Source organism: Sceloporus occidentalis, unplaced genomic scaffold (assembly GCF_023333645.1).
Source record: "Sceloporus occidentalis isolate IW3139 unplaced genomic scaffold, rSceOcc1.0.p SCAF_5, whole genome shotgun sequence".
NCBI classification, from domain to species: Eukaryota; Metazoa; Chordata; class Lepidosauria; order Squamata; family Phrynosomatidae; genus Sceloporus; species Sceloporus occidentalis.
This window is the reverse complement of record NW_028316985.1, coordinates 155,632,847-155,653,120: the sequence shown is the minus strand read 5'-3', so window position 1 is coordinate 155,653,120 and position 20,274 is coordinate 155,632,847. Positions and strand designations below refer to the sequence as shown.

General features: G+C 41.1%; 1 protein-coding gene across 2 annotated transcripts in view; it reads right to left on the bottom strand.

The window, feature by feature from the left end:
- Positions 1-16,023, bottom strand: part of TRPC3 (transient receptor potential cation channel subfamily C member 3) — a 64,715-nt gene extending 48,692 nt beyond the window's left edge. Inside the window, exon 1 of one of the 2 annotated variants that reach the window (XM_089525860.1) lies at positions 15,670-16,023. In XM_089525860.1, the coding sequence (XP_089381986.1) occupies positions 15,670-15,956 (287 nt within the window). In that variant the 5' untranslated portion in view covers positions 15,957-16,023. The remainder of the gene's footprint in view (positions 1-15,669) is intronic. The other variant, XM_089525861.1, reaches the window with a different exon arrangement.
- Between the last annotated feature and the right edge of the window lie 4,251 nt (positions 16,024-20,274).

The window sequence follows — 20,274 nt, the reverse complement described above, 5'->3', positions numbered from 1 at the left end:
TTCATACCTTGTAGAGCCTTTGGCACTCCAAGCGTTTTGGATTTCAGATCCCAGAATAACAAACAAGCATGTCTAATGTGTTATAGTTCAAAATATATGAAGGGCAAGAAGTTTACTATCCCCCTTTACTTTGGTATTATAACTCCAGAATCTCCAGCCAGCACAGACACCAACTTGGAATTCTAGAAGCTGCAGTCAAAGAAGTGCATTTTCCAAGCTCTTCCCCTGCCATATATCAACACCATAATGATTCTGTTACAAAATCAGGCAGATTATACACCCACCATAGCAATATCCACTACAGTTTTCTATATGCTTAGTTTGTGAAAGGTCACTTCTTCCATTTCCCACTTTGCCAGTTTAATGCACAAGCCCTTTAGTGCTGTCAATATGCCCTATCTTGAAGGATCCCCAGAGAATATACTTAAAATGCTTATGCTCTGATGCCTAGTAAAGGAAGTAAAGCTGGATAAAGCCATTGCCTAAAATATCAGGAAATTAATCAGGCATATGATCTGCCTATAACACCGAATGTTCCCACATCACTGCTGAAATTCTTTCCTTTTCCTGTGTCTTCTTGAATAGGTGCAATTATGTACTTTGTGTGATCCAACCTGAGGCCCACAGATTTCAGTGTCTGTCTGATTTTTACACCATCGCCACATGAGTTAAAGTAAAGAATGCTTTGGGTCTTAGTTTCTGCAATAGTTCCATTACTTCCCTCTTCTTCCCTACATCCTACATAAGTCTGTTTCAGAGATCTGAAAGACCCCCCAGAATAATATGAGATAGATGGCTCATTCTAACAGAATGGGGGGATGAATAAAATTGAACAGCCTCCTTCTGCAAGCAGCAGTGCTTTCATTCTTGTTTTAGTGCACGTTCAGATTCTAATAAACTTTTCTGAAAAAAATCTTCCACTACATTTTCAATAAAATATAAGCTCTAGATTTATTTCATCAACAGCATTTAAAGAGTAGACTAACAAAATTACTTTATTATCTTGAACCAAAAGAAATCCTATTTTTAATCAAAAGTAGTATCATTTTCCAGAAGATCAGCATACACACTATACGGCATATCAAGCATACACAGCATACCAAGCCTGCAAGTTGTCTAGCTTCCAATATTTGTTGCACCTATTTGTTGTATTAGCATATATTTAATCAGTTATTATGAAACAAACATGAAATACTGGAAACATGATGCACACAGACACACCACATATGCACACATGTTTAAAATATTTTCATGTAACAGGATCTTCCTTTCAACCAAAATTTCTAAATACAGGGGTGAGCAACTGTGGATCAAAAGTTGTAGATCAAAGACATCTGGGGGATACAACTGTCCACCCACATTATAGAATAAAAACCAAATTTTATCCATAAGGAAATATTGGTGAGGAGGCTATATACTAAACAGTTAATCTTAATTATGAGTTACTTTTACTTTAGCCACTCCAGTTTTTAACAGATTTGAAAGCATTTTCTGCTAGCCTGTGGCTGTCAAATGATGATGATGATGGGGTTTACTCCAAGGGTCCATGTCTAGTGCAGAAGAGGAGAACAGTATGACCTATGTATAAGACCTTGCAGAAAACTTTTGCAAGCCACAGGCTTTCATTTCTACCTTACATGTTGAAGTAGAAGAAATGGATTAAGCTTTTAAAAGGAAGAGCATGCAAAACTCAAAATTTAAAAGACACCATCCTTTTAAATATACTTAAGCATGCTTACTTTGATTAAGGGAGACTTCCGCATTTCCTCTGTCCATGACAGCACCCGCCTACTCTGAAACTGCTATGCAAAGGGTTGAAGACCTTGTTGAATGGGCAGATTAGGGTGCAGCAGGGAAGGGACATCATCTAACCAACACTATTTATTTCAAAAGGGGAACACTTCACTTTCCTACTATAATCAAGAGAACTAAAATGGTGCCATGATGTTTGATGCATTTATTTATTGGATACAGTCCTCCGTTCCCATTGTTTTAGGGAGCTAAATGCTTATTAATTATTTTCCCAGTTCTTCTTTGCCATTTTAAAGTGAGAGCATGGAAAGCCATCACCTTAGGGCATCTGCAACAAAAACAATTCTGAAGCTGTCATATATTGTCAAGTCAAAAATCAACAGATAAGCAAACGAAGGTATGGTTGCAAACACTAACAGATTCATGTATAGCATAAGATATTCTGCTATGAGAATCATGGCTGGCACGGTTTACCACAATGACATTTCTGTTCAACAATTTTTTTAAAAGACGAAAAAAGAGTGCAGATTACAAACGTTGGAAGAACATTTCTTGCAAATATGCTTTAAAATAATTAAGTTTTGAGTATCCAAAGCTCTCTGTCAAAAGAAAGGATCTAATACACTTATTTGACAGATTTCACTGAAAAATACTTCCTGAATGTTCCCATCTGTAGTAGGCTGAATAGCACATCTTTCAGAGGTGTCTAACAAGGACAAACCTAACATAAAGAGTGAGGCAATCACCCCTGGCAACAGATATAGGGGGCAGCAGCAACAGTAGTTTCTCCTGAGCCAACACCTGCTTTTGAAGGATAGAGCTGTGTCTGCTGCAGAGCGTGCCCTAGGGCACTTTCATACTACGCAATTATAGCTCTATGATTCCACTAACTACTATAGCTTTATGCTATGGAATTTGTAGCTTGGTTAGGCACTAGAGCTCTCTGGAAGAGAATTCTAAATGCCCCTCTATAAACTGCAAATCTCAGGATTCAGCCATGAATATAATGCTATAACCATATAGTGTGAAAGAGCCCCAGGGCTTCTACACTGGCTTGCCACTTACAGTGGAGATGTTATCCTGTCAGCACCATTGATGTATTATTAAACAGTCAGTCCAATCAACTTCTGTATATTATATCCTTTTCTTCAGGCAGAACAATATCTTGGGCCACCCCTGATTTCATTTAGGTTGGTTGAAAGATGTTGCTAAAGTGCTAAAGCTATAGTCTCTTTCTTTTACACTAAAAGAGGACAGTTTATTTATGCTGCACTCAGGGTATTCCAGGTCAAGGTATGGCCAAAACTATTGTCTGGTGTTCTAGTTTGGATTCTGGTCTTCTCTCCAGCCCCAGAACAAATAATTTTTCTATAACTGCTCTGTGTGACAAGTTGCATATCATCAACAGTTTTGCTGCTTGCTGCTGGTGTTTTATCAGTGGAATGTACAACTTGGTGGTGGGCACTAAGATACTGTCTAATACCTTTACTTGCAAGACCTCAATCAGGTTACAATTGCATTAGCCAATGGTCTAAGGTCAGATATAAATTACAGAGAATATGTTTATCTGATAACTGTCTTTCTATTGAAGACTTTCCTAAGACAATGTTTATTCTTGCTCATCAGATGAAAGATATAGCAAAATCCTTTATTCCCCACTTATACCACCTGCTCCTCAATTTATCTAGCCCTTTAATACTAATAGGGGTATAAACTATCTTTGGCCTTCCAGTGCTACCAGCTACTGTATTGGCAGTGAAAATCAATGACTGCTTCCTCCAAAATAATAGGCAGGATATTTTTGAATGCCGGTCACTGGAGAACAACAGTAGGAGAGTACTACAGTCAGCCCTTCTTATACATGGATTTTTATACAGAGATTCAAGCATACATGGTTATACAAAAGTATAAATTTCAAATATCAAACCTTGATTTTCCATTTTTTATAAGGGACACCATTTTGCTATGTCATTATATTCAACGGGACTTGAGCATCCATGGTTTTTGTTATACATGGAGGAATCTTGGAACCAAACCCCAGCGTATAACAAGGGTCCACTGTACTGTGCTCATCCATGGCACACAGGTTTCCCACAGATATCTGGCCACCAGTAAGCAGGATAAAGTGCTAGATACAATTTTAAGAACATAAAAAGTTGCCTTTTATGAAGTCAGAAGAATGATCTACCATTAGTCTGACTCAACACGTCTTTGCTTCAGTTCTGTTGTATATTGTTGATTTGTTACAAACATACACATGGGGGGGACCAATGATGGGCAAAACAGGAAATACGTATCATTCAGATCTTGGAAACTCCCCCCCCCTTTTTTTTTTTTTTTTTAATTACAACTCACAACCTTGCTGGAGAGTTTTTGGAGCAGCAGTCCAAAAAAGCAGAACTTCCAAGCTCTAGTATCAGACCTTATATTATCTCCCTACTTTCCCAGTGAACAGCATAACCATGAGATGGCAGGTGAATACCGAAAAGCCCCAGATTCACAGGCATTTATTACTATTTAAACTTGTTCCAGTGACAGATTCATACCCTGATGATGCAAATACATGTAATTCTGAAAACAAGTTAAAAGACTTGTCATTGCAGGATAATTAATCACTCATAAGAAGCCTTTGGGGAAACCACTTTCTAGTTCAGCTGAAAGATGGCCTAGAAACCTTTTATTTAAATTAATAAATTAATAAAACCATCATAATGCTGGCAAGTGAGGTCTCGCTGGGACTGATGCCAGGTTATAGTCTTACTGCACAGGACTATGCTGTAGAATTCTCATTGCCGTTTAGCATTCTAATAAAACAAATAAGTAATTTTTTCCAGTCAACTTTCTATAAAATGTTTCCAGTCTGGCAATAGTTCATTTACAGCCCAGCACTGCCACTATCACTTTTCTAAACATGCAAGGATATCACCATACATTATAATCAGCAGGGCTTTAATCACAAGTTAATTAGTACAGGATTTAGTAGTACCTTTTGCCACACGTACTTTGTCAGTAAGTGATGCAAACTACTGAGTGTTTAAGCTGAAAATTAAAACCAATTCAAGAGGAAAGCACTTACTTTGTAACAAAGGTATGGTTATTGGTCCCAAGGCATAGCAAAGGCAATGTACTACATGATGAAGACTGCTCATATGAATCTCCTTAACTTTTTCTTGGGGAGATTCACATAGGTTTCATAGAATGATACTTTATAGTCGTGCCCAGAAGGGCAGAGAACATTCCAATAATTCAAACCATACATGATCACAGTCCCATGGTCTCTAATGCCCTATTGCAGTGGTTCTCAACCTGTAGGTCGTGACTCCTTTCGGGGTCGAACAACCCTTTCACAGGGGTCGCCTAAGACCATTGGAAAACACATTATTTACTATGGTCTTAGGAACTGAGACACTGCAATTTTATGGTTGGGGGTCACCACAACATGAGAAATTGTATTAAAGGTCGTGGCATTAGGAAGGTTGAAAACCATTGCCTTATTGGTTTAGCTCGTCCCGTTAGGCTCATTTAACTGAGCACCAGGAACACACTTGCCAACATCACATACGCTGTTGTTTAGCAAAGGTTGCCAAAATGAGATAGCCTGTAAAAAAAGAGAGGGGGAAACACTGTAGTAAGCAGTCTCCAACATGCAGAGGTCCCTTACAGAAAGATTCAGACTTAATAAGATCCTGGCACTATTCATCCCACAGGACTCTTAGGACCCCTCTACGTAATTCACATTAGATTCATATTCTGATCCATTCAGATTGCTGTGATCAATATGTGTAAAATGTACATGTTATATGGCCATCTGTCGGGGATGCTTTGATTGTGTATTCCTGCATGGCAGGGGATTGGACTTGGTGGCCCTTGAGGTCTCTTCCAACTCTATAATTCTATGGCCTCATTCACAGTACAATATAAACTGGTCTGGAAATTGGTTTTAAGGGGGGGTCATTCGTACTCGCTCCAATTGTCTCCGATTTGATTTCCAGGGTGGCTGGTGCAAGACCCATTTGAACCAGTGCTTTTGAATCCAAGGCACTTACCGCTTCGTTTCAAAAGCATCTTTTGTTTAGGGAGCCACCAACAGGAACATGCTGTCAATGCCATTTAGAACACTCAGGAGGGAGGAGTTATATGCACAGGAGGGGCAGACGTTATGGTGACCCTATAGCCACTCTAGCATGGGGTTTAAAGATCCCAGACAGCTTCCCTCAGCCCTTTAAAAATTAAAGATCCCAGGCTGCTTCCCAGGGAATACAACAGGGGAATGCAGTTTAATGTTGAACAAAGTCAGGGATGGGGTTCTTTTGGGAACATGATGACACGTGGATTTGTTTTTTAAATAATCTGACAGTTTCTGCACACTGTTGCTTTTGTGTGGCTGCAACTGGGGATTGCGTCACCAAAACAGAGTGACGAATATGCACGTCATTTGATTGACATTTAAAAAAAACTGGCAACAGTTGAGCACATTTGAGATGGAGAATTCATTTTGAATCGATCCAAAGGGAAATGTGAACATGAATTGGGTTAAATTGCCACGGGCAGCTTCAATCGTGGCAAACATAGTTGGAACTTCTATTCGGTGTCGCATTGATGACACAATTGGAATATCTGTGCTGGCCAAATGGCCATAATAAAGTTGTTGTTGTTGTTGTTGTTGTTGTTATTATTGGAATATCTTCAGTGCAAAAATGTAAGTGTGAATGAGCTCTATGATTCTATTAAACACACAGTTTAAAAAAAATACACCCCTGGCACAATTAATATATATAATTCTCTAGAATCTATGCAACAAACTCTATGTAAAAACTTCACATAATTATCTCAGAAAGATTTACAACAACTTTTGTCAAGCACATCAGTATTATCATGCCACAGATGGAATATTAGGGTTTAGAGACAGATGCATGATTGCAAGAGGACCAAATTTTCATTGAGGATTTCTAGCTGCACATCAGGCTTTTGGCACCTATACTATTCTACATCACCACATTAATAGTTAATTCTTAAACAGGTTTTACATGCTCCCTTCTGGCTGCTCCAGCACAGAGAATAAGTTATTATTTACTAGTTCCTCAGTATCTCTAAAAGCATCAGCAAAGTGTGGCAGAATGACCCAACATAAACATAGCTCAGGAAGCATGCAGATCCCAGGAGAGCAACTGAACTAATTGGTAATTCTATTTGGATCCCATAGCTGAGAGCTGGAGTGTAGTGCAGATCCCACAACACTGAATGGGCATGGAGCCAACACACAATGATCACTGCATCCAATATGAAATTGTACGGCACAACTGCCATCACTTCATGAAGTGGCTGTGCTTATCTGCCCCATGCACTAAAGCAGTGGTTCCCAAAGTGAGCAGTTGTGTTCCCTGGGGGTGTTGGAAAGCCCGGGGGCACTGAGGGGAAAAAGAGCAGCAGGGGTGCTAAGGAGGGTAAAGGGGGTGGCAGGGAATTGCGGGGATGGGAGTTGCAAGTAGAGTTGCCATTGCTGCTGAAAAACTGTGAAAGTCTCAGGCTGAAGTCTTTGAACACTGCCTCACCATAAGCTACTTCCAGTGGGACAATGGATTCTATGAGCAAAGAGATGGGGTAGTCATGGGAAGCCCTCTGAGCTCCATGATAGCAAATTTTTACATGGAACACCTGGAGGAGATGGAGGAGGAGGGCAGCTGCAGGGACATTTCTTGGCATGGGCTATCCAGGCAGCCCTTCCTTCCTCAGGTGGAAATCCTGCTGAGCTTGCCAGCCTGCTTGCCCTCTTGTCCAGGCACCGCATTTGGACAATAGTGTTCTGTTCCTTCTCTACAGGGACCTCCCTCTTTCCCAGGCCACTCCCCAGCCTCACCTTCCTTCCCCCAAATACAAACTTGTGGGGTTCCAGGTTCCCTTTGGAACTTGGGCTTGCTAGCAGCAATTGTTGTGTGCTTTCAAGTTGTTTTGGCTCATAGTGACCCCAAGGAGTTTTCTTGAAAAATTTTCTTCAGAGGGAGTTTGCCATTGCCTTCCCCTGTGACTGGGAGAGTGTGACCTGCCCAGGGTTACCCAGTGGGGTTGCATGGCAAGCAGAATTTCATTTACTTTATTTGCAAAATTACCGAAAAGCAGCCGCTTCTCTTGCTTAGGATACTTTCTCACTTCTCCCCTCCCCTCCAGTAGAACAGTGGACCTAATACCAAGAAATAGGCATGGAGTGGGGGGCACTAGCATTGTCATCCAAGAGGAAAGGGGTCGGTATCCTGAAAAAGTTTGAGAACCATTGCACTAAAGTGTATAGAACCAATTTCTCTCTGGAAGTAGAGAAATTCAATAATCTAATCTCTTCAGGCAAGTACCATAACCATGAGTACCATCACCTGCTGTGTAAGAGCGTTTTAATTGAAAATGCTAGTAATTAAACCCACAACCCCATATACAAAGCAAAGCCTGGAAAAATTACTTTTTGGAATACAACACCCAGTGTCCATGTTAACTAGAATTGGTAGCCTAAAACTGATGTTTCCGAGCTCTGATGTATGGTATGTCAAACAACTGAGATTTGGCTAACAACCTTCCTACTTCAGTTTTTGGGTTCACATGAGTATTTACCATTCATTCATTCATTCATTCATTGCATTTGCCTTGCATAATTAAAAAAAACACTTTAAAAACATTAAGCTACCAATCAAAAACTCAATAAAAAGTCCAAACTCCTCTTTAAGAATAATTCTAAACTAAGCAAATAGTTTTAAAAAGCAACCACAGCAGACATGCCTAATTTCAAGAACAACAACAACAACAAAAACAAAAACGACATGTCTTTAGTGCTAGCTGGAAACCCAGAAGGGATGGAGCCAGCCTGACCAACCATAGGAGGGAGTTCAAAAGTCATGGTGCTGCTACAGAGAAAGTCCTGTGATACGTAACATGGCCTCAGCTGATGATTTTAGTTGATCTTAGATTTCAGGCAGCAGGTAATCTTTCAAATAACCTTGTCCCAATCAGTTTAGTTTTATTAGTCAAAACCAGCATGTCAAATTGGGCTTGAAAGCCAGTGCAGTTCTTGTAAAACTACATAGTATTATTGGTCTCTAAAATGGACCATAATTAATGTGGTTAAATCAGTAAAGGTGCCACTGTATTAAAGGATATAAATGGATTCAAATATTCAGTATTTCACTGTGTACAGAAAACATGCAGACACTACATGGAGAGGATATTCAGGGTTCTAGGGTTATAAAATGACCAGATAAAGTAAGGACAGACCACAGCTCACTGCATATTTAGTATGCAGAACATCCTAGATTTAATCCCTGGCATTTCTAGCTGAAATGATTAGGTAGCTGTCATCTGAGACTATGGAGAGTTGCTACCAGTCAGAATGGACAACACTGGGCTATATGAACAAATACTTTGACCTGATAAAAAGCACCACCAGGCTTAGCTGTACAACTACTATTGCCAAGTTTCTGAGTATACAAGCTGGATGTCTTTCTGACTCAGACTACAACCTTACACATATTTATCAGAATATTTACTCTGTTTTACTGCCTCATGGGTCCCCCCCACATGGCCTAACACATTCTTTATCCCACCGTGTTACATCATCTTGAACTACACACACACACAACACACACATATCCCAATCTCAATGTCTCCGTACACACGCACATACTGTACATCAATATTTTCCATCCCCTGAGAATACATTAAGTGCCTCACTTTCTCTCCTGAGCGGATATAAAAAACACCGGTTCACCATCCTCTAAGTGTGAAATATTAATACAAAATTCCCAAGCAAACATTAAAGGTACAGTGTTAGAAACCTATAATTGGTTGACTGAATCACTGCACCCAGATCCTGAGAGCTTCAAGAAAGCATGATACCGATCTACATACAACTATGACAAATGGAAAAGTCTTCCAATAAAATCTGTATCTTCCCATATGAGACAACATGTTTTAAATATATCGTTAGTATCTAGCCTTAATAAAAATGTAATTGTTTCCAAATCATCTTTCAGAATAGAAATAGCCCCAAAGCAATTTAAAGTATAAAACTTTGAAACAATTTAAAACTTTAAAATCATATTGAATCCCTGGACCACAACAGTGTAGTTATGGGTGGGGGGTACAAAATGAGAGCGCTGCTCTCGCAAATAAGAATTCTGCCCTCACAATGAAATTTTCCTTCAGTCTTCCAATTTCTAGCATTATAATAACTTAGAACTTCAGTTGAACATATAGAAATACAGTTTAGGCATCCAAAGAAAAGGGCCAGGCAAAGTTACCAAGGGAATTGGAAGACAGCAAATATAAATGCTCTAGGTGTGTGAACAATTTTCAGTGTCAATGGAGTTTGTCACACGGAGGGTGAATTGGTAAAATCCCGTGCAGAAACGGGATTTTAAAATCCGGGTGTTGTTTGTCAGATATATTGGCATGAAAGAGAAATAACAAGAAAATGATCAGAACGGAAAGCTCCTTTGTACTTTCAGAATTTAGTGAAAATAAAAAGGAGCTGGTTTTGATGCCTCTGCATTCATGTTATTTTCGTTTTATTTCTCTTTCACGCAAACGTTGTCTGAAAAACATACCACAAATGTGGATTTTTTCAACTTTCTGTCTGGGTTAACCCCAAATGTCATCTGAAAAACAACATGTAAATGTGGGTTGTTTTCCCTTTAAATTTAGTTTCTGTACGGGATTTGTCCCATGTGATAAACTGGAATCTCTCTGCAATGCTAGAAACCTGGGGACTGTGAATGATGGGGAAGAGTATTCTAATTCAGAGGGACAACAACCTCATTTTTATACCCGCCACGCCCCACAATAGCTACATCCCTAGTATATCAGAATTTAGGCAAACCTGTACCAAATCAGAAAAAAATGGAAATGAGATCAACAATACCATCCTGGGTGACAACCAGGCAGTAAATGATGGTTGTGTGTGCCACCAAGTTAATGATCAGTCAACACTGATGCTACAGTGGGTATAACTGATATAATTTTTACAAGCTAGCTGTGTTCCAGTGTTACCAGCACACAAAGCAAGAAATGTTTGTGTGAGTTGGAGGCTAATAGGCTAATAATTACCCACACAATTGCATTGCCTTTTCTTCTCACTGGAGTATCAGACTCCTATAATAGATAGTAAAATGGACTTGCCTCGCCTTCTGGAATTGAGCCTATCATGCAGTCCAATGGGGAAAGGGCTTTTACTAATATGCAGTATTAGTATGGATAACCTTTTTTAAAAGTGTTCAGTTCTACTGATGGTTTAATTATTCTTTAACTTTTGTATGGTTTTAAGTTATACACATTTTAACTTCTATCTGTTTTAATGTTAGTAAGCCATCTTGAATATTGGGGCTGAGAAAAAGGAAGGATATAGATAAATAATGCTGGAGGGAGAAGCATTAAAAGGAATTAGGTACATTGTGGGTACTTCCCCTCTCTTACAGAACAGCAGCAAGGTAGAAAAGGATTGTGAGCATGTAGAAAACCTTCTCTCACTTATCTATACTACCTATGGGCATTCCATAGGTTTTTAAAATACATTTGAAATAAATGGATGAAAGCAAGAAGGAAATAAATGTTGAAAGTAATACAAGTAATTTTGTATTGGCATAATTTAAGAATAATATTCTGATCACTTCATACATGCAAGTAGTAGAGGAAAGGTGATAAATATCACATACATCCTCATAGCAAAAGGGAAAGCCTACTGATACTGTGCTTCAATATGGCACAATATGATGGACTTGAATATTGTACTCAGTGATTCAAAGGAGTGTCATTTTCATGATGGAGGGAGAGGGACTTGCCATATGAAAAGCCTCTAAATAATTGTAAGTCCTGTCAATCTTTTGGGTAGGAGATGACAAAGATCTAAAAACATAAACATCTAGCTACCTTTCTACCTATTCTTAGGACTGATAAAAGCTATGAAGAGACTGCTAGTTTAAAAAAATAAAAATAAGAAGCACTGTTCCATTGGCAACAGTTAAGCTTATAAATTAGAATCCACTTTTAGATCCCGTCTCTTCACCTTTTCTTTGTGAAACTGACATTCTTGACTTTGACAAATGCATCTGGCCACATGAAAACGCAAAATAGGTCTGGAAGAAAACTAACCCATTTATTTTTTTGCTGGCAAAAGAACAACCTTAATGTATTCACTCTCAAGACCTGAACTGACTCAGAAACTGGAGCTTCTCAGCATCTATTCTGGTGGTCTGAAAGAAACACCCCTGACTCATCTGTTTCTATTAAATAAATGTTTTCAATGTCAATTAAATGTATTCAGCAGGATATTAAAACATGCTAGACAGAGCCACTGACTCACATTTCAATAAACTGTATCAAAACTGAATGGGAAAAAAGGGAGAATCTTCTTACTTGCCACATTTTTATTATGATTTTATGTTTATTTAATGCAAGTATGAGTAAAACCTCTAATTAGAATATTTTTTTAAAAAAAGAATAAAAAATAAAACAAAACATGAAACACACTTAAGGTTTTTTTTAAAAAAAGCTCAGCTATGGAACTGAGCTCCTGGCACCACAAAGAAATTACCCAAAATGCTCCCAGGTCTAAGTCCGACCTCTGAATTTTTTCAATAGGCAAAGAAGCATAAATGATTGATTTGGGGAAAATGTTTTATGAAACAATGAAGGACATGCAGCAGGGGGTGCTAGAGAATCCTTCTCCCTGTTATCCCTGGGGAAATTGTAGGGTTTTTAAAAATGGTACATGAAGCTTTTTTTAAAAAAAACAAAAAAAAACACACTGCCTTGTAATTTCTGCTTGGCAAAATGAAGACAAACTAAAAAAAAGTAAGGAATGTTCCACAAAGTTAGCCTGCAGAACTTTACCCAATTACCTGAGAGTAAAACTTACTTCGGAGTAGAGATGCATAGTTCCCACCTTGTCCATTAAGAAAAGACTACCAGTAGCTAATTTCTTACAACTCCCCCAAAAGTCGCTTCTTCTGACATGAAATTCAAGATATATGGGATCTAGTTGTGGTTACACAGCAGTGAAAAGAAAGGCATTGTGTCTTTCCCATTATTGAGTCCCAAGCTTCAGTAAGCCCTGACTCTAATTAAGCCTGCCACCTGCTTTTACTACATGCCAGCCAGCTGTGACCTCAATATTTTTCCAGCTTCACATCAACTTTGGTGAAACACAAATCCAGTTTTTACCACACCAAACAACCTCTTCCAACCACCTCATTTCAGCTCTCATTTTCTGCATTCACAATTCCCTTAGTTACACCCTTCACTTTTCTCATTGCTTACATCTGTGTTTATGAGACTGCCTCCAGATCAGACCAACAATTTTTCACTATTCACTATTATTTATAGGAAATCACACCTCTGCAACTCTTTGTTCCTGTTCAGTGTTCCATTTCCCAAATATCCTTGTTGTCATTCATTAATAAGAGACATGCCTTCCTTTAGTCCAGCAGCCCTGGTAGAGAATGGTGTCAGTGAGAGAGCCAAGCCATCAATCAGAGCTAGTCCAAAGAACATGGCAGTCCTTCTCTGGATCCCTGCTTAGTAGAGCTTGACCAGATGAATCAGAAGGTCCATAGCACTAAAATAACCAACACAGTTACGTCCATCTTTTTACAGTATTTGTTTTATAACTGTATATTCTAGGAATGTAGGAAGCTGCCTTACACTGAATCAGACCTTTACTTCATCTCACCCAGTACTGTCATCTCAGTCTCCCAGTATTTTAGGGAGGTTTCTTTCCTAACCCAACAAAAGTAGCATCCGCACTGCAGAAATAATCGTTTGACACCACTTTAACTTCCAGTAGTTTGGTGGCGCACCAGTGCACCCTTGACAGGGAAGGCTGAATGTCTCACCAAACTATAATTCCCACGATTCCATAGCACTGAGCCATGGCAGTTAAAGTGGTGTCAAAGTGGATTATTTCTGCAGTGTAGATGCAGCCTGTGATATCATATTCCCACTGAGAAACCAATCCTAACCAGGCCTGGCCCTCCTTACCTTAGAAAATTAGACAAGATCAGGTGTGTTCAGGGTGGGATGGTGGAACTTCACTTTTAACAACATTCTTTCTTTTGAGAGAGTTATTTGGTGCTCCTTTTGCCAGCTTACCATGGAGAAAGACCATTTGGAAGCACCTTAAACCTTGCACTCTCCTTATGAATGGTGTTTGCCCCACATTTTCTCCTTCGTGATCAAGACTTTTTCCTCCTTTTATCTTCCTGCAGTGCATCTGAACCCATTCATCAGAACATGTTGCCAATTTCACCTTCTAATCCCTAAGGCCAGCTACTGTGTGATCCACCCTTTATGAACATACTTACAATGCAGCAAACTGGGGTGGCCGAGGGGGAGAGGTGAAAGAGAGCTGAACTGGCTGCCAATTATGAATATAATTAAAAGAAGTCAGAAATTCTGGTACAAGAAGAAAAGCATACATCTACAGGAAATACAGAAGAAAACCAATGTGGAACAGAAGTGCTGCTAGTACAGACACACCCTGTTTGTGCAAAGTGGGAGAACCAATATATATATACACACACACACACACACACACACACACACATATGGTTCAAGTTAATAGCCAAAGTCTTTTTTAATTATTCTCTTTCATTTATCAAGTGATCAGTTTTAATGCTGTAATAGTTTAATTTTACTTGAATGGTCACTTTTGTACATTTTTAACTGTACTGTGCTTTTAAATTGTACGCCACTTTTGGTCCTAATTGGGGAGAGCGAGATACAAATACAATAATAATAATAATAATAATAATAATAATAATTCTGTTGACTGATTCCTACCAATTTCTACTCCAGCAAACTGACTAGGGATTATGGCTTTTAGAACCAATGACACCCAATTATGAAATTAAAAAGTAACACTTTTGATTTCTGACTGCTCCTTTAAAAAGAAAAAGTCCACTGACCTATTCTCTCTCTTGCTTATTAGTGTGTGTGTGTGTGTGTGTGTGTACCTCAGTGTGAATCTCCACCCTGCTAGTAAGACTGCATCTGCACTGCAGAAATACTCCGGTTTGACACCGCTTTAACTCCCCTGGCTCAATGCTATGGAATCCTGGGAACGGTCATTTGAACTACAATTCCCAGAATCCATAGCAGTGAACCAAGCAGGGTAACCAGATGCCCACCCACCCCACCCCCCAGAACATGTCCTCCATTTCACCCTTCTGTCCAGGAGGAATTCCAAAACGTCCTCCATTTTGAGCATGACTCTGGAGCATGCATTTTAAAGCTATCTTTAAATTGATACTTTGATTTGGTCCAAGAACCACATCATGCATGACTGAGTCAGTCCCGCTGCCTTGTCCTCCTTTGCAGTGATGCCATCTGGCCACCCTGGGTTTGACACTGCTTTCACTGTCCAGACTCAGTGCCATGGAATTCTGGGAAGTGTCGTTTGTGGGTCGTTTGAACTACAATTCCCAGAAATATTCCCATCACACTGTGCCAAGCAGGGTGACCAGATGCCCACTTTTCTTTCTTTCCCCAGGAATCGTCCTCCATTCTGGAATGTCCATTTTGGAATCCCCAAACCTTTTGTGGTGCCACAACAAACGAATCTAGTTCCCAGAATTCCATAGCATGTAAAAAACCCAGGTGTCAAAGCGGGACATTCCTGCAGTGTGGATGCAGCCTGAGGAGATGCCTTCCACACATCTCCTTTTAGAGGGATGTAAAAGCAGGTCCTCACTTTCCCCCAAAGGAAAGCTAAGCATCCCCCACACTCCAAGGGGGGGGGGGGGAAGAAGCCCCAAAACTTTCCCAGCTCCCTTCCCACAAAACTCCCTCCAGAGAAGCCCCCCAAAGCCTTGGTGCCCAGGAAGCCCCTCAAGGCCAGCTCCAAGGCAGGAGGGTCCCCCATCCATCCCTCCAGGAGAGACTTACATGGTGCCTAAGATGGGCGAAGGCGGGTAGCAGCCAGACAGCTCCCGGTGGGTCCTCACTGCCTGGGGCTGAGGGGGCTCCAGCCCGCCATTGACCCCCCTCCAACCCCAGTGGGGCTGGGGCTGCCCTTGGCCATCACCTTCCTCCTCCTCCTCCTCCTCCTCCTCCTCCTCTTCCTCCTCTCCTTCTTCCTCTTCTTGCTGGGCTCCCTTCTGCTTCTGGAGCTGAGGAGGGAAGGTCACTCTGCCTTGCTGCCCCTGGCTCCTTTTCCTGCCCTTGCTGGACATCTTGGTGGAGAAGTCCCCTCAGACTGACCCCTTGAATGGCCAGGAGCTGGCTGCCCTCCTCCTCCTCCTCCTCCTCCTCCTCTAGGAAAGGATGGCGGCTGAGCCAGCTCCTCTGCCTTTGCCAGCGGGTGGGGATGGGGATGGCATCTGGTGCCCCCCAATCCCAGAGGAAAGGGGAAGGTGCCCACTGGAGGGTCCTCTCAAAGAAGGGGAGGCGAGGGAGGGAAAGGCATCGCTGCTGCTGCTCTTGCTGCTGCTGCTGCTGCCTCCCTCCTCTCTGTCCTTCTCAGCATCTCTCCTTTGCTAAAGAGAGGCTCATTTCCCACAGAGAGCAAGAGGGAGGGAGAGGGAGATGGGTGTGTGTGTGTGGAGGGGGGGAGTGGGCAGCCACCACCACAACCAGCCCAAACCACACATCGCAGAAAGGATCATTCACACACTGTAGAAAGGATCCGGTTTAAGTACCCTGGTTGCATGTGGTGAAACACACTGCAGAAACCATCCAGTCTGAGGCTGCCTTTGGCTCAGTGCTAGGGAATCCTGGGGATTGTGGCACCAGAAGGGACGTACTAAAACCAGGACAGTACTTGCCCACAGGGAAAACCATACTTGCCCCAGAGACAATCCTTGGAGAATCCTTGCCCATATAAAGAGTCATGGGGATTACTTGCCCATAAAGAACCATTGGGGAATACTTGCCCATAGAGGATCATGGGGAATGCTTGCCCATAAAGGATCATGGGGATCACTTGTCCATAGAGAATCATGGGGATCACTTGCTCATAGAGAACCATTGGGGAATACTTGCCCATAGAGGATCATGGGGAATGCTTGCCCATTCTCTATGGGCAAGTATTCCCCAATGATTCTCTATGGGCAAGTATTCCCCAATGATTCTCTATGGGCAAGTATTCCCCAATGATTCTCTATGGGCAAGTACTGTCCTTTGTTTTAGTTTGTCTCGCACCACTGCTCTCTCTCTGACAGAAAGGCGGCTAAATGTCTCACAAAATGACAGTTCCCAGATTTACCTAGCATTGAGCCACAACTGTTAAAGCGGTCTAAAAGTGAATTATTTCTGCAGTGTGTTTTGGACCACAGAGGGAAAATAACCTGAGAGAAAACCTTTCTCTCTTTGTGTATGTGTGTGTGTTGTGTGCCTTCGTTTTCTGACTTATGGCAAGCCTAAGGTGGTGCACCTATCCTGGGGTTTTGTTCTTGGCAAGTTTTGTTCAAAAAGGTTTTGCCACTGCCTTCCCCTGAGGAGGCTGAGAGAGTGTGACTTGCCCAAGGTCACTCAAAGGATTCATGGCCAAGCTGGGAGTCCAACTCTGGTGTCTAGAGCCATTTATTGTTGTGTGTGCCTTCAAGTTGTTTCCTAAGTAAGGGGAACCTAGCATGGGGTTTTCTTGGCAAGGCTTGTTCAGAGAGGATTTGCCATGGCCATCCTCTGAGGCTGAGAGAGTGTGACTTGCCCCAAGGTCATCCAGTGGGTTTCCATGGCCGAGGCAAGATTCAAACTCTAGCCTCCAGAGTCATTGCTACTGTGCACTTTCAAGTCATTTCCGACTTGTAGATACCCTGAGGGGAACCTATCATGGGGTTTTCCTGGCAAGGTTTGTTCAGAGGAGGTTTGTCATGACCATCCTCTGAGGCTGAGAGTGTGACTTGCCCCAAAGTCACCCAGTGGGTTTCCATGGCTGAGCCAGGATCCAAAAACCAGAAGGCCTCTTCACCGCAGGGGCTCTCTTCTTTCTCTCTCCTACCTGCAAATACATACTGCAAAGATACACACTTGCAGCTGGGCAAAGCTGGGTTGTTTTAGATCCTCAGCCAGGTGCTGCTAATATACAGGGGACTCTGAAAGGTCCAGCTTGGCTGCTGTGGGTGAAAGAGAGATTGTGGTGCTTTCCAAGGCAACTATGAGAGAATTTAGTGATGGGACGGCCGTGCCCATGTTACACTTTAAAATGCCACATGTCTCTTGTGATTTTCACCACTCAGCTAGGTAATAATAATAAAAGCTTCTGGGGTGTATGAGCTAATATGTAGGTCATTAGAAAAGATGTTTAAAGATCTCAGGCTTAAAGTTAAGTACATTTTTATAAGGGACCTGCTAAAAGCATCTTTGAGCTTCTAAGATTTTATTTGCATGCACACATCAATTTTGGCAATGTGAGACAGGAAATGGAGGAGAGCTAGCTTTAAAATGAATATACACTTCAAGCCTGTACAGGTTTAAGATTTAATTACAACTCTTTTTAAAATACATTTATTTATTGTGTAAACAAAGATCAGCTTTTCTTTCTTTTTGGCTTGAGAAGTTGTCTTTTCGCATATTTGTCTGTCTTTAGTCCAGAATTCTTCTGGCTCCCAGTCAATTAGGCTTAATAGTGCAAATCTCTTTTTTATATATATTATCTTTACATTCTAAAGGGATGCTATTCAGGTTGTATTTTGATGTTAGTATTTCTTGATCTGTGCCACAATCTGCTTCTGGTCTTGTTTTTGCAAAGAGATTGGGTTTTTCTATCTTCTGTTTCAAATTACGCAGACTGTCTGATTTCCATATTGGCCATCAGGTGATGTCCATCTATACAGTTGCATCTTTGGTTGCCTGAAGAATGTGTTCATAACAAACAGGTGGCTTTGCAAAAGTCAGTCACTCTCCTGCTCCATTTCTTGATCCTGGGCCAAATTCCTATGATGGTTTTGCTCTGTTTCCTAATTTTGTGTTCAGTCATCTATGATTACCAACATCTCCTGTTTTGCTGTGTGGTCAATTTCTTCTTGGGCTCAGGCACAGAATCTTTCGATTTCTTTCCCTTCTGCAGTTAGAACATAAATTTGGATTATGTTTATGCTGGTGGGTTTTCTCTGACATTTTACTGATATTATTCAGTCAGACTCGCAGTCCCACCACTGTGGAAAGGCAGTGCCATGGTGAGAAATTACAATTAGGTTATTACACAAATGTGTAAATAATCTCACATTTTCCTCATATTTACTTGGTTGCATTTGTCAAAACGACAACCAAAACCTATCTTTAATCCTTTTGGTAATTATAGGGATAATGCTAAAAACAGTTTTAATACAATCAGCATCTCCCCCTTATTTGAAAATGAATCTCATTATGCTGTATTGTACAGAGATGATAGGAAAAGATGATTGCAATTGCAAGAAGAACATAGTCATTTTATCTTCCTTTGTTCCCTGAGTCATTATAATTTGTGCTTTTACAATGTGATTCCTTGAGTTACCACTACTGATAGCCTACTAAAAGAAGTGGAGTGTTGACTGAAGGGCCCTACACGATTATAGCACTTTGATTCCAGTTTAACTGCCCTGGCTGAATCTTGGGGTTTATAGTTTGGTGAAGCATTAGAGCTCTCTGGCTCAGATTTCTCAAAGTCCCTCCCTAAACTCCAAATCACAGCATTCTATAGGATGGAACTACAGCAGTTATGGGGGGGGGAATATTCTAATTTTAACTTTTGTTAATGATTAATGTAGGATTTTTTAAATGGTGATTTAATATTATTACAATGGTTTTAGGTAATGTTGTTTTATTGTTTGTGAGCCACTTTGGGTCTCATACCAAGAGAAAGATGGCACATAAATGCAATAAATAAATAATAAGTGGAATATAATTGTAGCTATGTCATGACAAAGGACCCAAGATAAATCTATGTCTTGCTGACCTTGGTATGATGTAAATAAACTTGTTTGTGAGAACAAACATGGTGTAATAGTTTGAGTGTTGGACTAGCATACTGGGAGACCAACATTCGAATCTCCGCTCAGGATTGGGAACACCCAGGTGACCTTAGATGAGTCACACAGGGGCCATTCAGACTACCTTTTACCCCGGATCAGAACGCGGATTAACCATGGGAAGTTCATATTGGCCCCGATCCTTTCACAAGCGAAAAACGAGGCTTTCACACCCATTCAGGGGCAAATGGCCCTTGGTGCGGGTCTTTTGAAAGCAGAGTAAAAACTGTATCTTTTGGGGAAAAACGGGTTCTGTCAATATGAACTTGTCCCCGATCATGATCGGGTCAAGTTCAGGGGAGGGATTTAGGTTAGAGGGAGGGCAGAGGGCAGAACAAGCCTCCCCTTCATCGGGGTGACGGAGGAGCAGGAGGAGAAGGAAGGAGCCTTGAGAAAGGGTGCCAAGAGAATCAGGGTGAGATGGGGCCGAAGGAAGGGTGCCAAGGGCAATCAGGGTGAGATGGAGCTGGAGGAAGGGTGCCAAGGGCAATCAGGGTGACAGAGGAGGAGGAGGAGAAAGATGGAACCGGAGGAAGGGTCAGGT